This window comes from Perna viridis, chromosome 11 (assembly GCF_037379345.1).
Source record: "Perna viridis isolate PV_CMFRI_1.1 ecotype Kerala chromosome 11, ASM3737934v1, whole genome shotgun sequence".
In the NCBI taxonomy this organism is placed as follows: domain Eukaryota; kingdom Metazoa; phylum Mollusca; class Bivalvia; order Mytilida; family Mytilidae; genus Perna; species Perna viridis.
The window spans coordinates 2,348,968-2,372,466 of record NC_142455.1 but is presented as its reverse complement, the minus strand read 5'-3'; the positions used below and the strand labels follow the sequence as shown (position 1 = coordinate 2,372,466).

The following is a 23,499-nucleotide window of genomic DNA, read 5'->3' as shown; positions in this document are numbered from 1 at the left end:
TGATTGGCATTATATAGTGTTTAACATCCTCAGTCCAGTACAGTAGTTGACAGAGGAAATGCAAGCATATTTTCCCTTCATTAAAAATTTGAAAACTTCACATGAAAATGTTTCCCTTCATTGAAGAATTGAAAATTACACATGCACATGTAATTTTGCTTGAATTGTCTTAATTTATTAGCTATTATTTATCACATCGGATGCTCCAAATCCTTACCCCAATGTGACCTAACTTATTCTGTGTAATGCCAATAAGAAATGGCTTTCAGTTTTCTTTTTGTGGTACAATACAGTAATGATTACATTCAGGTACAAACTGTATTTTTGTCCTGTTCTTTAAGATATTGGTTGATAAGATTAATTTTGTTCTGTCTTGTTGGTCTGTCCAACTGCCCAACTTCTCAATGGATTTCAGTAAATTTAGTAGGAAGATTAAGTATCATATATACATTTGCATTAATGAAGATAATTATAATGCCTTTAAGGGGGTGATGGAATGTAAAATCAAAGACTGAAGTCTTTAAAGTTGCTATTTGTCAAATATTCTATGCCACTTGCTTTCAACGTAGAACACATGTATATTGCATTTATTAGGTATACACGGCACCAATCAGCAGCATGATTTGGAGTAGTAATATATAATTATGCAAATCATATTTGAATGTAAAGTTCTGAAGTTACCTGTGCAAGAAGTCGCTAACAATAATAGCGACTTAAAAAAAGTTTTACAGGTGTATTACTGTGGAAGTATTATTGTTCATGGGGTACCAATTTTCATAGTTTTCGTGGGTTGAGTAAACTATGAAATTTGGTTTTAGCGAAAAGGAAATTTCCCATTCGTTTGTATGGTAAAGTTGTCAAATCCACGAAATGAACTGATAACTACAAAAATTGTACATTTGTATTTGTTTATACAGATATATTGATTTTAACTTTAAGCTGAAAAATTTTAAGCCTCATTCTCCTCAGCAAAGAGTTAACTAGGTTGTTGAAGGGGGAGAAATAATAATGTAAAAATCTTAATTGTTTATTCCACTTCGATGCAAAATAAACCTTTAAATAAATAACATTGCATTTTCACATCCGTGTGTTCAGTCTTATATGATGGCTCTGAGAAAAAGAATGGTGTGGATTTTTGGCAGATGAAAAAGGGACTTTACCTCTGTTTGTCCAGTCTGCAATAGTTTGTCTCCCTTTGCAAGTTTTGAAATTATTAAAGCTTCATGGTTTATAAATTAATAATATCATCTAATGCGGTTTTCATCATTAAATTATAAAATTATTTTTAGGTATGTGTTTATTATTTTATAGATATATCACTTGTATTTTAGATATTAGTGCAGTTTACTTACTTACAATACACTTTAGGTATAAATGCTTAATCTGTGGTTTATTTTCAATCTCTTTCATTACGAAGGACATCTCCGCATATGGTGTTTATAAATTTCTGAGAGCCTTTGATTGTTTCAAAGGCAAATGTTTCTTGTCTTAAAATTTGAAACATTATAGTCAATTTTAAACCTGTCCAACATGATATTTGTGTGATGCATTATGATACATCATTTTTAATTTGTAACTACAGTCCTCTCTGAATACAGAGCTTTATTTTTTTTTTTGAGAAAAGTATACAATTGTCTCCTTAAGGAGGTAGACCTAGGGTAAGGGACACAACTCTTAGAAATCATTGGAACGTTTGTATTCATCATTTTATATCTATCTCTGGTAAGGGACACAACTCTTAGAAATCATTGGAACGTTTGTATTCATCATTTTATATCTATCTCTGGTAAGGGACACAACTCTTAGAAATCATTGGAACATTTGTATTCATCATTTTACATCTATTTCATGTAAGCATCAAAGTGACTTGGGAGTGATTTCATTCTGTTTCAGAGAAAAGCTTGAAAGGCTTTGGTGAAATTGAGTATGATACAAACATATCACTGATTTCATGAGTTATGTCCCTTTCCCTAGGTCTGTCTCCTTAAATCAACAAAATCTAGAATAGTAACTCTTGTAAAATGACCTTTTTGTACAAAATCTTTAAAGTGCCACATTGTGTAGAATATCAATCTAATCTCATCTGTACATGGCTAAATTTTTATATATTCAAGTTAACTTCAATATATCTATCAGACATGCTATATTTATAGCACGGCCTTATGAGTTATTCAAATAGATTATGAACCTGCTGGGTGATAAGTCTATTTGGATAACTAGAAGGGGGATACAGTTAATGATTTGTGACATGAATTGACCTCACCCATAAATCAATGAATAACTTATGAGAGATATACAGGCCCGGTTAGCTCATGATCTCGTTCCCGGCAGTCATTTTCAACTGAGGCCGAGTTGTCCATGTACAATATTTATGCTAATTAGGTTGGATATTGCATGGCTGTTTTCCAATTGAGTTCTATGGGAACCTTTCATACAATATCATACAAGATTTCTAGAAAGAACACACTTGGTCTTCCTCTGATATTTATTTAGGAAAAAGAATAAAGGAAAAATCTCAATTCATGGTACAAATGATTTGTTCTTTCCAACACAAAACTTTGTTCTCAAACTTTTAGATATTACTCACTGTATATTTTTATATTACCTATGCTGTGGCATTATTCTGTTTTCATTGGTTATCAAAGCCACATGATTCAAAGGATATTGAGTGTACTATGGCCATGTTTCTATTTATACATATATTGAAACAATGTTTCTATTTTTATATGTATTGATGCTATGTTTCTTAAAATAGATACATAAACAATCCATTCTGATATCTCTGAAACCTAGGTGGCCAGGAACTTGAAATCTAGTACTGTGGTAGAGTTCAACATACTGAACAAGATTGTTTAAACAAAGATTCCTGAAACGTAATGTTGCCTGTGCCATGGCCACTGATTTCCTTGCTAAAATTTTTAAGTGCCTGAATTTGAATGAAATGTGGTTTTTAGGAAGAATTGACTTGCTGAATCTTGATTTTGAAGTTTTTTCCCTTTTTTAATGTTATTTCTTTCAAAAATCTTCTCCTTTGACACTACAAGACCAATAAGAACAAAACATGGTGATTGTTCCTTAGGGTATTCTACATAGATCTGTTGTGTGGATTTTAGATCCACACAACAAACATGGCCGCTGTTAGTAAAATAAAGCAAAGGGGTCAGTCAGAATTTTTCCTCATATATCTCCAAAACTTTTTAATATGTTTTGCCAAATTCTTTCAGTACTGTAAAAGTACTATTGTTTGTGGGGTATCAATTTTTATGGTTTTCCTGGGTTGGCAAAACCACAAAATTTGGTTCCCAACAAAAAGGAGATTTCAATGGATGTTTATATTAAACACCTGAAAACCACAAATTCAAGAGTCCATGAACATGTGTTTCTTCCCTAATCCATGACAATTTGTATCCACCAATTAAAGTACTTTTACAGTTACTGAAATGACCCTAATTATAAGGCCTACAAAAGTCTGCTAGGGAGCAAAAGGAAGGACAACTCCTTGTTAGATTTATTGCCCTTGAAAAGTGAAAAATAATAATGTTTTTAGCTGTTTTCAGCCGAAAGAAACATTTTGTTGATGAAATGATCCTTATGATAAGTCCTTCTAAAGTCTTCTTGAATCAAAATTGTCTGACAACTCCTTGTTTGACTTATTTTCCTTGAAAGGCAAAAATTTAACCAGGTGATTGATTCAGGTTCCTGGGAGCCTCTTGTTCTCATTCATTATGTTATACATGGACCTGTTTGAATATATTGGTGGGTCCATGTGTAATGCATTGACTTCTTTTCTCAGCACAATCCAATTTGTAGTTCATGTTTTGACTTTTTTGTTATAAACATTTGTCATCCCCCCTTTTTATGATGTCAAAATAATAAAATGAAGACTTTATTTCAAACTATGCATGCTTTCTAAGTACAAAACAATATAGATCAAGTGTCACTCCCTTTGTACACCCTGCCACACAGAGTGGTGAGGTATTTTTTATACCATCTAAAAGTTGCCTCTCCACCTGTCTGTCTGTCTGTCTGTCCCCTGACAGTTTCCTGATAATAACTTTAGATTTTATTTTTCAAACTTTGTATATTTTTGAGTGTCATATAAATCATCAAACTGAAATCGGAACTTTATAATAAAAAACAGATCAATATCAAATTTTAGTTTGATTTCATTATTTTTTACTAAGGTTATTACGATTTTAAGTTGTTAGCCCTTTTCCCCACCACCACCACCACAACCCCACTTCCCAAAAAGAAAAATGTTTGCAACATGGCAAGGTATCATTTAATGTCCCATTAAATGCCCATTTTAATTCCATTCTGCACTAATTTTGTTTTAAATTTTTACCATGCTCCCTTTTTATACCTTTGTTGTTCACACTCTTTTAAATAGTTATCTCAGCAAATACACATCACTGTCTCTTGATATTTAAACACAAGCTATATAAAGATGTGCCATATTGGAGTATTTGTTTTTAGGTATGATATTCCCGTTTGTTGATTCAGTTTAAATTTCAACAAAATAAGCATAAGATTAAAGTGTATTGAATTAATCAGTATAAATAAATCAGGGAAAAAAATTAGCTCTTATTATAAGTCTCTTCTATATATTAATAATTTTTATGAAAAATATTTTACATTTTAGTGTTAGAATTAAGCAGATTTTACTTTCATTTTGTACATGCAAGTCTTTTATGTAGGCATTTCTAGAATAACCGAGGATTCTCACACTGCCAGTGCACATAGTTCATGCTCCCAAGTTTTTAATGGAGTCCAGGTTGCTTATTTAGTTTCGTAACTTTGTTTTGTCAGTTTCCTTGTAAAAGTTATCCTTTGATATTTTTTCATATCATGGTTCCCTTGATTTCCCTGCCGGAAGTTCTGAACGTCAATATTGGACATTTGCAAGCTCCTAAACAGCGTCTGACATTCAAAATTCACTCTAGACGCTGCCCCAGCCCTCTCAGAAAATGCAAGAATCTTGCAAAGTCAGAAAATAATGAACAATTTATGTTACGTCATTCGATTGTCAAACAATTCATGATTGAATAATGTCCGAGAATTTGGAAAGGCCTGTCTGCAGCGGCTAGTATGAGAGGAAACTAACGTCTGCTGCTGTATTGGAGATTTGCAGCAGTAGAGAGATGTAATTTACTGGTTTAATTGTACCGGACTTTCTGAACGAAAGTCTTAGTTCCAAAGCAATACCATACTTCTATTAGAAGCATTTAATTTCTGGCCTGAATAAAATTTTCTAGGTTTTGACAGTGGCGCCAATGTACATTGTCTATTAGATGATAAAAATACACTGTATTCTGTGTAGATTTTCTGTTATCTGAATTGTTTCAAATTTTTAACCCATCTGTTGCATTTTGTTAAGTTGTACAGGAAATGTCTAGATAATAATATTTTACAGAAAAAAGAACATTAATTGTGATAGGTGGTCGAAATGGTAATGAAATTAGCATATTTCAACACTACACTGTGTATCTCCACTCTAAAGCAATGAATAAAACTGAGAATATTTTGCAGCTCTTTCAATAATGATGTTCAACAAGCATCTGGCTTAGTTAAATTCATTAGGTTTAATATTTAAAACCATCTGAAGCAGTGGGTTTTCTCTAAATGAAAGTTGTTTTTTACAAATGTTTAACTCAAATTGATTAAGATTGTTTTACCCCTCCTTTAACCCCTCCTTTTACCCCTCCTTTAACCCCTGTATTGAAAAATATCAGGCTCTTAACTTGAATTTATTCTCAATTAGCAATAGCCTTGTTTGTCCAATCTATTTTTAGTTTTCTTTTTCTTCATCAAATGTGTAAATTCCACTTCATACATAGCAGCCTTTTCTTCGAAATCAATTGAGTTTGTGCAGCCAATATGAACAGTTGTATCATCAGAGAAGGCCAGGCAGTATGGTTTGTCTGGAAAAATTGTTTGTGTGTTAAAACACGAAAGGTAGTGCCCAGTATTGTCCAGGAGAAGAAGTAGATGGTTTTTTCTATCTATTATTACCATGTTGTCAGAAGGGGTGCGTTTGATTGCTGTTGGTGAGAAATCCCTATCTCCACTATTTGGGCCATGGTTACCTGTGTACTTCTGTATAACTTGCCCATTTTTGCCTAAGACTATGATGCACCCTTTTAAATCTATTGACGTGCAGTCTACCACAAAGATATTACTGTTATTTGCTTGGTCAATTGAACGAGGGGAGGAAAATATTGGTTCTCCATTTTTATCAAACTGCCATTCACAGCTCCTATTTCCCTCACTGTCCAACATGAGGACAACCTTGTACTGGAAAGGCCTTTTCTGTACTTCTTGCTCGAATAATAACGTTATCATGACTTGTCACATGGAGTGAAGATACGAACACTGATGTAGTGCTATATATAGAATATGTCATATCTCCATTTGATTTGTTGATGATGTTTAGTTTATGTGTTTTGTTGGCCATCAGGAGGTTGCCATTAGATAGCAGTTTGATATCATACCAATATTTGCTTTGACAACTTTGTTTTTAACTTATTTCCTTCAATTTTGGTTTTTACCAATGTGGAATGTTCTACTTTGCCATTATAAATCCATATTGTGCCTTCACTGGAGTTCACAACAAGTTTATGACATCTAGTTAACTTTGTTGGAAATTTTCTTTTAACCTCTAGTTTTATTTGTGTTTTCCTTTTCACTCTACTAACCAGCGAGCCATGAGAAAACTTTGGCAATGGGAGTGGCTTTGGGTTGTTCAAAAGTTCCTCGGTCTTGGGCAATGCTTTCAATTCTTCAAATGTATCAAATCCTTCAAAAAATTCAACAGGATCTTCTTGTTTCTATAAGTTACATTATCTTAGGCATCTGTTTGGTGATGGCTATTGTTTGTTTCCCTTTTAATGCATAATTATCAGTGGTTTCCATCTTCTGTTTTAGCTCAGCTTTAAGGCTTTTAGCAAACATGGCAACTACTTTTTTCAAGTGTTCTGTATGAGCATCATTATCTTTGCATGCTTGATGAAAATTCTTACTCTCTCTTGTTTGAAGCTTTTCAATTTCATCCTCTGGTTTTTCATTATCTTCTTCACCTAATTTTACATTCTGAAGAATCAGTTACTAAGCAGTTTGGACAAAGTTTTTCATTGCATTTTTGACAGTACTTAAAACAGACCGGAGATGAATGCTTCTTGCATGGAATGTTGCTGAAGTCCAGCTCCTCCTCAGATGAGGCTGTTTGAAGACTAAACTAAGAGAATTACTGTGAAAAGAATTAAATTTAGAATTTATTCAACAATGATGCAATTCCTATAGATGTGACCAGTTGGTTAAAAGTTACAAAAGAAGACCATTTCTTAATTTCTTATGTGTCTGTCCCTGTAAGAATCAGGCAGTGGGTGAAACATTGTATGAAAAAACCCACCATTTTGATAGAGTAATTTGACTATTTGCACCATCAGAATCAAGGAAATCAGACGAGATTTTCCATATCGTGCTGGACCATTGAGTTACAATTTCATTAAAATGCACTGGAAATGAACATTTCAAGGGCAGATAACAGTCAAAAACCTAATTTTCTAAGATTCTGTTGATAAAATTTCTGCACAAAGCCAGTGATGCAGAGATAAAAAAAAAAAGGTCTTTTCAAATAGAGAAAGTATCCTTGAGTGATAATAAATTGTCAGAAGGGGGGCGGGGGTTTGACCTGCATGTTTCTGATTTTCCCCATTTTGCCTGATTCTTACAAACACTTACATTTAACTGCTCCTTCTTATGGCATTATCCAAGTATTTATACCTTATAATCTCGAGAAATAACTATTAAAGTGTTGGTAAAGTTTGCCTTTTTAAGATATTGACAAGTCAAATTTAGTTGAAATGCACTATTAAAAAAACACTTTCACAGCACAATAAAAGCAGTCAAAAATATTTAAGGTCACAGATACTTCTGCATAAGTTTAAATAGCTTTTCAGTTGTTTTCTAGATGTATTGAATATATTTGAGTAAAAAAAATTGATCAATTGAGAAATGTGATATCCCACCCGTTGCCTGATTCTTACACAGAAGGATATTTAAATTGTAAGCACTTGTAATCAGGGTGGATCCAGAGATTTTGAACAGGAGGTGGCTATCATTTGCTAATTGATGCCAAATAACACAATTTTTCAACTCAAACTCAAATCCTTGAATTTGTTACTTGTGTGCAAAATTAGTCCAAAAATGTGCAAATAATAGCCTGGAGCCCCCTTTTTTCCCCCCGATACCTGGATCTGCCCCTGATAAGGTTTCTCTTATTTGTGACTCCTACCTTTCTTAGATCTTGTATCTTATGGGTCTCTGCAGACTCAATCTTAGGATGCTTATTCTTAAAACAAACTGTACACATAAGCCACTTGCATTCTAGGCACTTCCAGTGAATATCATTTGTAGTTTCACACAATATAGATGAAATTATATTCTGTGCTCTTAATATTGTCTTTGAGGCAGCCATTTTTTTTTTCACTTTCTAACTTCCTTATTTGTTTTAATTGAATGATGATACAGGTACATTTAATCACTTGTAATTGCATAACTTGTTAATTGTGTATCTAAGATACCTATGATCTATTTTTGTTTAATGACTTTAAATATTAAATACACTTCTTTATAAGAATCAGGCAATGAAAGTAACATGGCCAGATGAAAATTAAAAAAGTATTGGGATGTTTTTTTTTATTGTGAACAATTTGAATTTGATTCGAATAAAATTGAAGTTACAAAAACTAGCATTGTAAAACTTTTAAAATAACAGATGAGGAATTTTTCTCAGAATCATCTAACTGAGACTGCAATAAAAAATCCATGCAATTATTTCAACATTCTTATTTGCCAAATTCTTTGGTTCAGTGAAAAAAATTAAAAGTTTACGTTTTTGTAATAAGTTGTGTTCATGCCCTATAATATCAGACCTAGATTTCATGTAAATAGAAAATGTTGTCATATATAATTGTATCACCCTGTCATTGGCCTCCAATAATTTGGTTATTTACGATAACTTTGTAAAACTTATTCTATCTTTTTGCAACTTTAACACATTTTTTCTATGGACATGGTGGATTATTTATAGTTTTTGGAGGTTTTCCCCCAACCCTTCTGAATGTGTGAGTTAATTAAACCATGTTTTGTGGCTCCTGCTTCCATAGTAATTGTCATTTCTGTATCTTGATTTTAAAGGTTGGGATGGGGTTAAGGGTTGATTAAATAAATCTTTACAGAATTAGGGCCTGATAGAGGGCTAGAAACAAGCATTTTTCTTATATCCATGAAATAACTTTAATACAGCCTCGCAGTTACTTCCCCTTCCTTAGCCTCACACAAATACTTTCTATATTTTTCTGTAATACACTAATATTGTATATTTATTTCTTTAAAATTTCAATCCTTTATTTTTATTTCAATTTGATCCTTGCCTCCCCCCATAAAAATCAAATGATAGTTCCCTTACATTGATCCTACTAGATTTATAATAATAAATTGTTAATTATTTTGTGCTTTCTCTTTCAATTGACCTGCATTTTGATATGCCCACTTTTTGACAGGCTAAGAAAATGCTGTCTTGAAATACAAGTTATGATTTACCTCTATTCATCCACACATGTTATGTTAACTACCCTTAATAAAAAATGCTTTTAGGGATTTAAATAATTTTTTTTGTACAATGTCTCGGTCTTGGTCAAAATGTCCCATTTTGTTCTTTCATTGTTTTTCAGTTTTTATGTTTTCCTATTTTGGAACTTTACATGTACATGAAATTACTCTGTGACCTTTCAGATCTGCCAGTTAAGCTTTCAAGATGCAAAAGTGTGAGATTTTGCAAAAAATTGAAAGATTCATTGTGAAAATCTCAATAGATCGAAGGAAAATGCCCCAGGAACTATTGACCTTCACATTCACATTTTACATGTTTGATATACATTAAATTTTTCAATTGTAAGGGAGATAACTATTTTTAATTTTTATCTCTAATCTTAACCTCTTTTATAAAAACTAAAATACATGTATATAAATACAGTTCAGAAATTATTTGTTATTGATAAGTATAAGCTGTCAGATTTGTGCTGTGAAAAAAATTAATTAAAAACACTTTTAAAAAAAATTTTTTATGAAATTTTAAAACAGGTTAAGAAAATTTCCCATTTTTCTGCCTGGTATAACCCTAAATGTTTTCAAATAATGAAGATATAGACTTGAAATGGAATTTTAAATTATTATTTTGGACAGCCTTTGATGAAGTGTCATCACAGATTTTGTCTTATTTTAAACTCAGCTTTACAATATACTGCTAATACTGATAGATTGTGATACTAATTTGAATAAAACTGGTTTTTCCAGAGCTTTTTAATTAGTGATCATCAACAAACTTTTCCACTTTCTAATTATATAATGGCTGTGTGGACTGAGAAAACAAGATGAAGATATTTATCTAGTCCAAGTTTTCTAGATGTATTGAATATATTTGAGTAAAAAAAATTGATCAATTGAGAAATGTGATATCCAACCCATTGCCTGATTCTTACACAGAAGGATATTTAAATTGTAAGCACTTGTAATCAGGGTGGATCCAGAGATTTTGAACAGGAGGTGGCTATCATTTTCTAATTGATGCCAAATAACACAATTTTCAACTCAAACTCAAATCCTTGAATTTGTTACTTGTGTGCAAAATTAGTCCAAAAATGTGCAAATAATAGCCTGGAGCCCCCCTTTTTCCCCCCGATACCTGGATCTGCCCCTGATAAGGTTTCTCTTATTTGTGACTCCTACCTTTCTTAGATCTTGTATCTTATGGGTCTATGCAGACTCAATCTTAGGATGCTTATTCTTAAAACAAACTGTACACATGAGCCACTTGCATTCTAGGCACTTCCAGTGAATATCATTTGTAGTTTCACACAATATAGATGAAATTATATTCTGTGCTCTTAATATTGTCTTTGAGGCAGCCATTTTTTTTTTCACTTTCTAACTTCCTTATTTGTTTTAATTGAATGATGATACAGGTACATTTAATCACTTGTAATTGCATAACTTGTTAATTGTGTATCTAAGATACCTATGATCTATTTTTGTTTAATGACTTTAAATATTAAATACACTTCTTTATAAGAATCAGGCAATGAAAGTAACATGGCCAGATGAAAATTAAAAAAGTATTGGGATGTTTTTTTTTATTGTGAACAATTTGAATTTGATTCGAATAAAATTGAAGTTACAAAAACTAGCATTGTAAAACTTTTAAAATAACAGATGAGGAATTTTTCTCAGAATCATCTAACTGAGACTGCAATAAAAAATCCATGCAATTATTTCAACATTCTTATTTGCCAAATTCTTTGGTTCAGTGAAAAAAATTAAAAGTTTACGTTTTTGTAATAAGTTGTGTTCATGCCCTATAATATCAGACCTAGATTTCATGTAAATAGAAAATGTTGTCATATATAATTGTATCACCCTGTCATTGGCCTCCAATAATTTGGTTATTTACGATAACTTTGTAAAACTTATTCTATCTTTTTGCAACTTTAACACATTTTTTCTATGGACATGGTGGATTATTTATAGTTTTTGGAGGTTTTCCCCCAACCCTTCTGAATGTGTGAGTTAATTAAACCATGTTTTGTGGCTCCTGCTTCCATAGTAATTGTCATTTCTGTATCTTGATTTTAAAGGTTTAGATGGGGTTTAGGGTTGATTAAATAAATCTTTACAGAATTAGGGCCTGATAGAGGGCTAGAAACAAGCATTTTTCTTATGTCCATGAAATAACTTTAATACAGCCTCGCAGTTACTTCCCCTTCCTTAGCCTCATACAAATACTTTCTATATTTTTCTGTAATACACTAATATTGTATATTTATTTCTTTAAAATTTCAATCCTTTATTTTTATTTCAATTCGATCCTTGCCTCCCCCCAAAAAAATCAAATGGTAGTTCCCTTACATTGATCCTACTAGATTTATAATAATAAATTGTTTATTATTTTGTGCTTTCTCTTTCAATTGACCTGCATTTTGATATGCCCACTTTTTGACAGGCTAAGAAAATGCTGTCTTGAAATACAAGTTATGATTTACCTCTATCCATCCACACATCTTATGTTAGCTACCCTTAATAAAAAATGCTTTTAGGGATTTAAATAATTTTTTTTGTACAATGTCTCGGTCTTGGTCAAAATGTCCCATTTTGTTCTTTCACTTTTTTTCAAGTTTTATGTTTTCCTATTTTGGAACTTTACATGTACATGAAATTACTCTGTGACCTTTCAGATCTGCCAATTAAGCTTTCAAGATGCAAAAGTGTGAGATTTTGCAAAAAATTGAAAGATTCATTGTGAAAAACTCAATAGATCGAAGGAAAATGCCCCAAGAACTATTGACCTTCACGTTCACATTTTACATGTTTGATATACATTAAATTTTTCAGTTGTAAGGGAGATAACTATTTTTAATTTTTATCTCTAATCTTAACCTCTTTTATAAAAACTAAAATACATGTATATAAATACAGTTCAGAAATTATTTGTTATTGATAAGTATAAGCTGTCAGATTTGTGCTGTGAAAAAAATTAATTAAAAACACTTTTAAAAAAAATTTTTTATGAAATTTTAAAACAGGTTAAGAAAATTTCCCATTTTTCTGCCTGGTATAACCCTAAATGTTTTCAAATAATGAAGATATAGACTTGAAATGGAATTTTAAATTATTATTTTGGACAGCCTTTGATGAAGTGTCATCACAGATTTTGTCTTATTTTAAACTCAGCTTTACAATATACTGCTAATACTGATAGATTGTGATACTAATTTGAATAAAACTGGTTTTTCCAGAGCTTTTTAATTAGTGATCATCAACAAACTTTTCCACTTTCTAATTATATAATGGCTGTGTGGACTGAGAAAACAAGATGAAGATATTTATCTAGTCCAAGTTTCAGTTCAGGGACATATCAGTATCCAAATAAAAAGGATGGTTGCAGGGTCTGAGGAAATCCAGATTTTTTTTTTTCTTTGTGTTGTGTGTTTTTTTTTTTTTGGTTTTTTTTTGTCATCTGCTGTCCTGTTGGTGTTTTTGACATAGTTATTCACAAATGCCCCTAGGGTTCTCAGATTTGGTACTGCTGCTTATTTCTATAACTGCCAAACAAAAGCGAGATGTTGTTCATGGTGCATGAAATCAGAAATAGCTATTTCCCCACTCAACAAGTGGTTGGTATAGTGGAATAATTTTGTTCTTCCAACCATCTGTCCATCATTTTTTCTATCATTTTGAATTTTGTTTCAACAATTTTATTCCAAATGGACGGGTCAATATCAGATTTAGTATGCAGCTTTATATAGATGAAGAAAACATTGTAAGTGATTTTGACTGATATCAATTTCCTGTATAAACTTTACATTGTGTTTTGTTTTTCAGTTTGCCCAGTTTGCCTTGTTGACACAAACCGTAGCAGTGTTTGGTACATATGTACTGGGGTATTCAGATTCACACAAAGTCAAGGTCATATTTTATGGACAGATGATTGGCCTGCTAGTCAGCTATATTGCCTTATTTGGTAATGAGATGTTATTGACCTCATTCTTTGCATCATGTTTGTTGACTGTGATAGTAAGTATTATTTTATTTTAATTAGTGCTAAGTATTTTTTATTTTTTTTTTGGGGGGGGGGGGGTGCCAGGTTGTATGACAGGATCACCTCACTTTGATCCATGCCTGATTGGGTCTTTTTTTTATTGTGCAGGGGACTAGAACTTACAGAAAACCCTTTATGCTCTTTTTGAAATACTTAAACTTTAGATAACTATAGGTAATTTTTACAAGTTGATATTTTTCAATATTGTATGTGTTTATGTGTTTGTAAATGTCCTTTTGGATTGAATATGCTCTATTTGAATTTTGTTGTAATCCATATCACTCAATTCTACCTTCTCCTTTTCCAGCTCATCGTTCATTTAGAACCACTTCTAGAAAAACTCAGAATGAGACTGCTTATAATGGTAAGTCTAAATATCATACACTCCTCTGTGTATATTAGAAAAAAGAACAGGTATGGCGAAACAGAACAAATGAACCAGCATATATCCTAAATACATAAAAGGGGCTTTCAGAGATCACCAAAAGGGCTTCAACAAGTTTAAGTAAGTTTTGAAAGGCCCTAACAACAAAAGGTTTACAAGGCCTTAACCATTTCCCTTAAATGTAAGGTGAAACATGAACTTACCAGTCTTCTTCTTATAGTAAAACTGTTTTTCTTTGTGTGTACATGTATGAAGCATTTTCTGAATTTGTTGTTTGGAAGCTAGAAGGTATGAAAACCAGGTTTCTATCGGGAATCATGATCCCATTTCTGAGTGACTCGCCAGTTCTAACATCAAGAGAAAATAAATGAAAAGAATCATTCAAACTGCATTGTTCTAGTCACCACAAAGTTTATGTATTAATGTATTAATTTTTCGTGGTTGCTTATTTTTCGCAGATTTTGTCAAGTGAACATATTCACAAATATCAAATTTGGCAGCTTTAAAAAATGATTAGTGTTATATAGTGTTAAAATTATTTTCGCAGGTACGTACAATTTTTCACAGATTTCTGTTCACCACGGAAATAGTGAAAATTAAAAAGTTGACAGTATTTTATCCAGTTTAGGCAGGTGTTCTCTGGGTAATTTAATGTATTGAAGTTGAATTGAGAGGGAAATCAAGGGAATCAGGATTGAAATGGTAAATTTTGTGCAAAAGAGGAAAGGAAAACTGTGGCACAATAAATAATCATTTCCCATGCTGCAGATAGATACACAATATCAATCCATAACATAGATGTCTTGTTTGAAACAGACTCTAAGTTCATTCAGGGATAACTTTAGGTTTATTTTTGAAAGGGTCAATTTAATGGTATTTTAACTTATAACAGAACTAGTGTTTAATATAGGTTTTATTTTGTAGGTTGTACAAGGTATATTATTGGCAGTAGGAACTGTTGGATGTAAAATTCTGGTGTCTAAAGTATTGAAAATAGCTGATGATGTGAGTACTTCTGTGTAACTAAGTGACCTTAAAATAGTATATTATAGTATTAAGTGCATTACAGCAGGTAAAATAGTAAACTTAGGGAGGTAGGTCTAGGGTAAGGGACATAACTCTTGAATTCATTGATATGTTTGTATCATTTTCAATTTTACTAGAGCCCACAAGCTTTTATTTGATACAGAATGAAGTCAATCCAAGTCACTTTGATGTACTATGCTGAATACAAACGTTCAGATGATTTGTATGAGTTACCTAGGAGATTGAGTTGGTCCTCTGTTGATTGAATGACCTTTACATTTTCATGATGACCTTTCCTAGGTAGGTTACACAACATTCAGAATACATTATTCCATTGGTAAATGAACCTACTATAATCATATTATATTTCATGGTTGCTAATTTTCACCAAAACTGTCAAGTGAACATATTCATGGGTATCAATTTTGGCAGTTTCAAAAAATGTTAAGTGTTATATAGTGACAAAAATCAATTTCATGTATATTATTTTTTATGCTTTTCTTTCTACTGCGAAAATAAGTACACTGCAAAAATTAGTATGTTTACAGTCAGTCTTATATATTGTCTAATTAACTACACAAGGCAGTTTATCAACTTCATTCCCTGAAGTTACCTGTTTTACTTCCTATAAAACTCTTGATAACAATGTATATTCAAATCCTGTAATGAAAAAGAGATTTTTAAGGTGAAAATTAGCTTTTAGCTTCTATTAGTAAAACAAATTATTAATATGTGTTATGTGATGCTGTTTTAAGACAAAACCTGGGTGTATGAAACTTCATACTATTTATTGAATCCCCATAGACTGCCTTTTGCTTGTATTTTTCACAGTCTGGTAGGGTTGTCTCTTGATGCATTCCCAGTGTTCAGTTTATTAATAAATATTAGCTAAGTTTTCCTGATTAAATTTCCAATTTCAAAAAGTGATTTCTATTTTTACCTCCTCTAATTCTCCATCACCATAGAGATGAAATTGGCCAATGGCCCCTGTCATTCCCTGTATTTCTTTTTAATTTGAATGTGACGTTGGATTATATTTGATCCATTCAAATAACTCTGACCATGTTTTATTTTGCAGGCTCATATAGGAGAAATTTTCTGGAGTAAGTTTGGAGATTTTAAGAATTTCCATACAATGTTATACACATGTGCCAAAGAATTTGATTTTATGGAACCAGAGGTATGTTTGCAGTACATACAATGATGATTTTTAGGGAATAGTGTTGATCTTTGTTTGACAATTACTTAAGTGTCAGTCTCTGTAAGAATCAGGCAGTGGGTGAAACATGGTATGAAAAAAAAAAACATCATTTTCATTTTGATAGTGTAATTTGACTATTTGCACAACCAGAACTAAATATATATTGTATAAATACACTATGTGACCTCATTTCCACTTTCCTATTATCTTATGTAGACAAAACTTACAACAAAAAGACTTTTTTGCTGTACCTGTGAATAATGTTGTTTTAGGCCAGCTGCAGCCTGCCCTGTGGTGTGAGGATTTCCTCATTGTTCATTGAAGACCCATGAATGGCTTGAGCTGACATTTTTTATCCCTGTGGGGTTGTTGTCTCTTTGACATATTCACCATATCCATTCTTGTTATATTTTCCTGGATCAAGATAAAAATACATTGTAATGTACAATAATCTAATGCTTTCTTTACAGACCCCTGGTAAACTTTCCTGGACCTTATTGTTGCCCAGTGTAGTTGTTGTTGTTTGTACAGTTGTCTTCCAGGTATGTTTTAAGGAGGTGGACCTAGGGTAAGGGACACAACTCTTACAAATCATTGGAATGTTTGTATTCACCATTTTACATCAATCTCGTGTAAACATCTAAGTAACTTGGACTGATTTTATTGTTTCAGATGAAAGCATGAAAGGCTTTGGTGAAATTGAATATGATACAAGCATATCACTGATTTCAAAAGTTATGTCCCCTACCCTATGTCTACCTCCATATGTGTATAATAAAAAAACTGTGAATATGGTGAAATGTAACAACTGTACCAGCATATAACTTAATACAAAAAAGTAAACACTTTCAGAGATCAACAAAAGGTCTTCAATAAATGTAAACATACCTGACTTTATAGCTGATCTGATCCAAGAGAAGGAATATTGTTTAGCTAGGTTCTTTAACCTCAATCTGCTATATACTGGTAGATGACTTATTATCATTAAACAATCCTAGTTTAGGTGATTTTAGTTGTTTTTACCTCCAAAAGTTTTTGTGGCAGGACATCATTTAAAGTCTCATTATTTGTCAAATTACAACCTCATACAGAATCATAAAAAGAAACTGAACACTGCTATTGACTGCTCTGTTGGCCTTTTTTTATGAAAGGCTGCTGACTCGAGTCAGGTATCATCAAAGATTTTAAAATTGGTAGTCTCTGCTTCTCCACAAAGCTCATGTCACTACTTCTCCACATAGCTCATGTCACTACTTCCCCTCATAGCTCATGACACTACTTCTCCACATAGCTCATGTCACTAGTTCTTCACATAGCTCATGTCACTAGTTCTTCACAAAACTCATGACACTACTTCTCCACAAAGCTCATGTCACAACTTCTCCACAAAGCTCATGTCACAACTTCCCCACATAGCTCATGACACTACTTCTCCACAAAGCTCATGTCACTACCTCTCCACTTGTCATACAGAAGATAGAGTGACGACTGCTTAGCTCTGAGTCAGAATAATGTATTTAAATTGGTTGACACCCCTGCAAGTGCTTGTGGTTTTGCAACCTTTTGAATCTAAAATATTTTAGCCAAGATGAAGTCTTAAGCAAAATCTGTGACTAAAATATCAATTTTAACAATGCTGATGCCATTGACATTTACTCAAATACCTTGGTCTTGACCACAGGGTTTGCTTAGGGGCAATTTAAGTTAACATAAATTTATGCAATAACAACTAATATAAAGTTTCCTGCGGACTGTTGCCTCTGTGTGCTACCTTAAATAATTGTGTCTGTTGTATTGATTGAACATAGTACAATTAATCAACCCATTGTATCAAACAAAAACATCACTCAGTATTATGATTAAACTGACCATGTTTTGTTTACATTACAGCTTTTCAGGGATGAATATAAAGCATGGAAAAATGGTCCCTCAAAAGATGAAGAAGTTCAGTCTACTAGGTAATAAATCAATTACAATAAGCAATAAAAAGCATTCTTATCATGTTCAGAAGTAGCCATATGGTCAGTATAGTTGACTTTCATACCCTGCCACAATTAGGTTTGAGGTTTTTCAATTAAATGATTTTATTCCGATATTTTATGATTGTTAAATACTTCAGGATACAGATCCAGTATGAACCAGTGATATGAATTATTCACCATTGTAATTGGTTAATGTGTGATTGCATACCATTTTCTATAAAACCTGATCCATTGAAAACGATGTTGTGATGTAGGTTGATGTGTCATAGACAGACAATCACTAGAATTTCCGCCGTGACAGATGTCAAATGTCAAACAGCCAAAATAATCCAACGGAATTATAGATAGAAAGGTTTTATAACTTGAGAAAGTTGAATATTATACACATACTGCCTGTAGTAAAGGGTGTTACGCTGTAGTATCACACGAGGTCAATATATCACACGAGACGAAGTCGAAGTGATATATCGAACCACCAATCACTGTTGGGGCGGGACAAGTAAGGAAATGCAGGGAATAGACTAAAATATCTGATCACCCATTACCCAATCAGAATTCAAAATTTTTGTATGAAGTATACTACTGCAAAATACCAATTCATCATAATGTTGAAATTAAATTACTCCAGTTGATGTTTTGCAAAATCGTGCTCAATTTATATGCAGGGATCGTGCTGGGCTTCGCCAGTGTCGCAATTTGCGATTTTTTATTTGATCTGGCGACAAAAATAACCAGTTGGCAATTTTCTTGGCACCTAGGTTTTGTATTTTAAAATTTACATGAAGTTTGTCAGCAATGGATATTCTCTCCAATTAAAGCATTGTGTTGACACCTGGTCAAAGTTAATTGACGATAACCAATTTACGACTGAAGCCAATCAAAAGTAATTAGACCAGGTGACTGTGACTCACAATATCCACCTGGGAGGTTTCAATTATATGTAGATATATTATTGAGCCAATCATAACTCTTATCATCTGGTCAAAGGTAAACACAATCATGGCCATGTGCACGTGGCTACATACAAGATTCACAGCCCTGTTAAACCATATAATGCATTCAGAAACAGATTTACCTTATTACAGAATAATTGAAATCCAATTAACAATGATTATCCCATCATGAAGTGACTAAAACACTTCGAAACGCAAGAATTTATAAAAGAAAATGGATGACAGTTGTTTACACTTTTGTCATGTGCCTTTTTTGGCCGGAAAATCGGTATACAAATAGATGGGGATTACCAAATTTTAAATGTATTCAGATAAATAGAATTTGAGATAATTGAAAAGGGTCACAATTAATGGTCAATGGTTGTTTGCTCGAAAGTTTATCACTTGAAAAAAGAATCAAGTTTGTTGAAAATTTATAAATGAAAAACAAAATTGTATTTTAAGATAAACTTAATAAGACCACAAAGGACAAAGGTCGACAACATATTATAAAATTAGGAACTATATGAGCATAGTAATATAAAGTCCTTGATAGAAATAAAAACACCTTTTTCTGGAGTAGTACTTTATTATTTTGCATTTAAAAAGTGACTAATGGTTTTATATTCTGACTAGGACTAGAGCTAAAAACCTGCTTTATCTTGGATACATGTATGTCATGAATGAAGGGGTTATTTGATGAATTAATAACTCATCACTGGACTTAATACTGTCATATTTAAAAAATTAGAAAAAAAATTTGGCATCCATTTTGGCTCTAATTTTTGGAAATTGGCGACAAGAATTGGTAGCTGACGATTTTTCTGGCGACAGAATATTGAAAGCCAGTGCATATGGTTCGCTTAATTTCTGTTTTAATGTGGGTTGTAAAGTATACTTTACTGTCAATGAATATAAATAGTAATTGTTTGAATTTTGTGTATTGATTTATCTGTGTCAACTTTTCCAATACATATAGAATGTAAGTGTTCAACAAAGGTCACATGCCTTTCCTTCATCTGGTAAAAATTTGTACATGTCATACTAAAAAGCAATTTTTGTACACTAGTCATTCAGAAATTTATTGTTTGCATCAATTATTTTATTATTCTATTTTGTGGTAAATGCAAATATTGTTTTTAAATTAAAAAAAAACTGCAATTTATAAAAAAACAATGAAAATTCAAATATATTCAGGTAGTGTGATAACTATGGACAAACATATGATTTTTGTTTTAATATAAATTTGATACTATTTTACAGAGACATGAGATACAAGCCAGGTGCTGAGGTATGATTTATTTCTGTTTTTAATTTTCCTGCCATAATTATATAGATACAAACAATTTTCCAGACCCTTTTCTAAACCCAGCTATTGAACTGATTTTTCTATTCCAAGTTCTGTTTTTTTTACTTTTTGTGGATAAAGGCAATTGAGGTACCAGTGACTTGTTGTTTATGAAACAACTATTTTGCTATCTCTTTTAACATATTTTCCATTATATCAAGTTCTGTATGTATGAGACCCAAGAGATACAAAAGGATATTCAGAGATGTTTTTAAAAAAAAAAAAAAAAAGGACTGTCGGACACCAAATTCTGTACTCTGGAAAATTTAGTATTTAACATATTTTATCAAGCAATTTATTTCCTTGCTAATAAAGGTAGCTTTAGAAAAATGTAAAAATAAATTGCTACAAAGAAATCTTATCATTATGGCATACTTGTCACAGGAAGTTAAAATTGTGAAGTTAAATATGTGTGTAATTGAACTAACATCAAAAAACTCAGAAATAACTTGCTTTCAGTAAATAACAGGAAAACTGCAGCTAGGGATGTCATTGTTAGGCTGAAGGCTTTTTATTACACCCCCTTTTTTTTCATTTTCTACCCCATGAGTCTCCAGTACATGTATTTTGTTTATTTTAAGGTTGTATATAACTTGGCCCAGTGTGCAGCTTATACTATTATGGCTATTATGATAATGAGGTTGAAGCTGTTCATGACACCACATCTCTGTATAGTCACAGCATTGCTGGCTTCTAAAAAGGTATGTAGAAATAGAGCAGATATAAACTCAGGGCAACTCATTGATGTTCATGGAAGAAAATAAGCAATTCATAAATGCATGTATGTTACCATTGAAATTTTGCATTTTTATATAAATTTTAAATTCGTGGTTAGAGAAAAACTTGGAAATTGTGAAAGTTGGTACCCCACTTAAATTGTTCTTTCTTGATATTAGTTTTTTTGTAATTATTTTACCCCCTGCAAAGTTTGGGGGTATGTATTGATCACCTTGTTTATATTAGTACAAGTATTATTGCATTTAAATCCCTTAGGAATCTATGTCTTATAGAAAGTTTTAGATTGTCCAGGTAACTAATACTTAATGCAATTCATCTGGTAATGGTCAGTCAACCAACAGAATATCAAATCTGAAATTTACCATTTTACTTGCTGCCATGCTGCAATATATATTTCAAGCATTTTTCGTAAATTTAAACTTGTGTTAGCCACCATGTCACGTGTATTCAGGTTTAACCCGTCTATGTTTTAAACATCCCCTGGTAATGTGTTATAATAAACCTGAATATTATGACAACCTGTCTAATGTGACCAAGGCTTTAGAAGGTCACTTGAAACTGGTTTTACTGTTCATCAGTTATGATTGATTATTTTTTAAAATCGATCAATTTTTCTATTTCCAGCAATGATTGATTTTTTTTTTTTTTTTTAGAATTGATTATCACAAATCTTGATTAAAACTTTGTTTTTTTTCATCATTAGTTTGTATTTACACTTCTGGTCATTCAAAAGTTTGTAAGTAAGACAGCTCAGACAATAAAAAAAGTGTCATGTAGAAGTATCTTAAAGTTATTGAAAAACAAAATGGCCCTGCAAATCCTTGTTTTGACCAAAAGCCACTTGTAAACAATGTTAAAAGTTATATGCCAACAAAGGTTTATGTATTCAGAACATGTTTATCAAAAACCTAGATCTTCCAGCAGTAAGTCCAATTTTAATTGATAATTCTGATTAATCAATTATAGATTTTTCACCGGATTTTCCACACTACTTTAATATAGTATAGGACTTGTTTTTTTTTTTTTTTTTTTTTGGTCTTAAGGTATTTGGTTGGATTGGCAGTAGAGAGAAACAGCTTGCCGTTGTAGCAGTAATCGCTGCGGGGATGTCATTCCAAGGTTTGATGAACATACAGCATCAATGGTCCATTATGGGAGAATATAGCAATGTACCGCTAGAGGAATTGGTAGACTGGATTAATGACAGAACTCCTAAAAGTTTGTAATATCTATTTAAGCCCCAGTGATTTTCATTCCCTGCTTCCCAATACCCAAAGAGAAATATTATCCGAATTTCAAAAGTAAAATTCTCAGATGAAATGCTCTATAGAAAAATGGTGGGAAAATTTTCAGCAACTCCTCTGAAATCCCAGAATGGAATTTGATTAACCTTTCATGGGTTCTTATTTACATGATGCCATTTAGCACCTTCTGTTTTGTCTTGATGCAAACCATGGACTTCATCATTTGTTGTTTAAGGATGACCATCTTTTAATCCACAACTCCTCTTACACCTTTGAATGGAACTTGTTAATACTTAGGTCTCACTAACCACTTCCGGGCCAACCTCCCCCCATGTAGTACTAAAAACACACTGAACCTAGATCTATGCATTGTAAGTGCATTATTTGTGTGTATTCTGATCAAGAGTAGTCAAAATAAAGCTGAGAATGTGTACTTTAAAATCATACATGTAATTTACTACAAAAGTGTATGAATATTGTTAACACGTGTGAGTATTTTGCTTCCATGCTGTCAGTTAGCAGAAAAGGTAAAAATGTTGATTTTCAGTATATTTTATTCAAGTAAATTTTGTGAAGAATTTTTATTGTCATCATACCATTAGAATAATGATTTTGAAAGCTTTATTTTCCAAGCTTTGCAGTGGTATACAACTTTAAGGTGTCATTTGTCCTTGGAATTCACAGTGAAACTATGAAAATTACTTTTTTAATATGTAAAGTAATGGAAATGTTAGAATTGGTTAGTGAGACCTGATCAAGAAGTCTTTATCACACAGTGCCAATGTGAACCTTCTATTTTATTATTCCATCTGAATGCTTTAAATCACTGATGGGTGTCTTATATGTTTTATGGGTGGGGGGTGTCACCAAGTCAGCTTTGCTCACAGTTTTTCTTGTTCATGGTATACAGGAATCACCCATCTTACTGTCTGTTTGACTGTCTTGTTGTCACAATTGTGGGGTAGTATTACCTATATGCATTTCTTATG

At 32.2% G+C, this 23,499-nt stretch overlaps 1 protein-coding gene across 1 annotated transcript in view; it reads left to right on the top strand.

The window, feature by feature from the left end:
- The window catches only part of LOC148602302 (protein C-mannosyl-transferase DPY19L1-like), a 43,394-nt gene that overhangs the window by 16,547 nt on the left and 3,348 nt on the right, over positions 1–23,499 (top strand). The window contains exons 10-18 of the mRNA XM_088551851.1: positions 13,438–13,629; positions 13,962–14,018; positions 14,964–15,044; positions 16,144–16,245; positions 16,737–16,808; positions 18,157–18,224; positions 20,444–20,471; positions 21,110–21,229; positions 22,310–22,484. Of these exons, the coding sequence (XP_088407977.1) occupies positions 13,438–13,629; positions 13,962–14,018; positions 14,964–15,044; positions 16,144–16,245; positions 16,737–16,808; positions 18,157–18,224; positions 20,444–20,471; positions 21,110–21,229; positions 22,310–22,484 (895 nt within the window). The remainder of the gene's footprint in view (positions 1–13,437; positions 13,630–13,961; positions 14,019–14,963; positions 15,045–16,143; positions 16,246–16,736; positions 16,809–18,156; positions 18,225–20,443; positions 20,472–21,109; positions 21,230–22,309; positions 22,485–23,499) is intronic.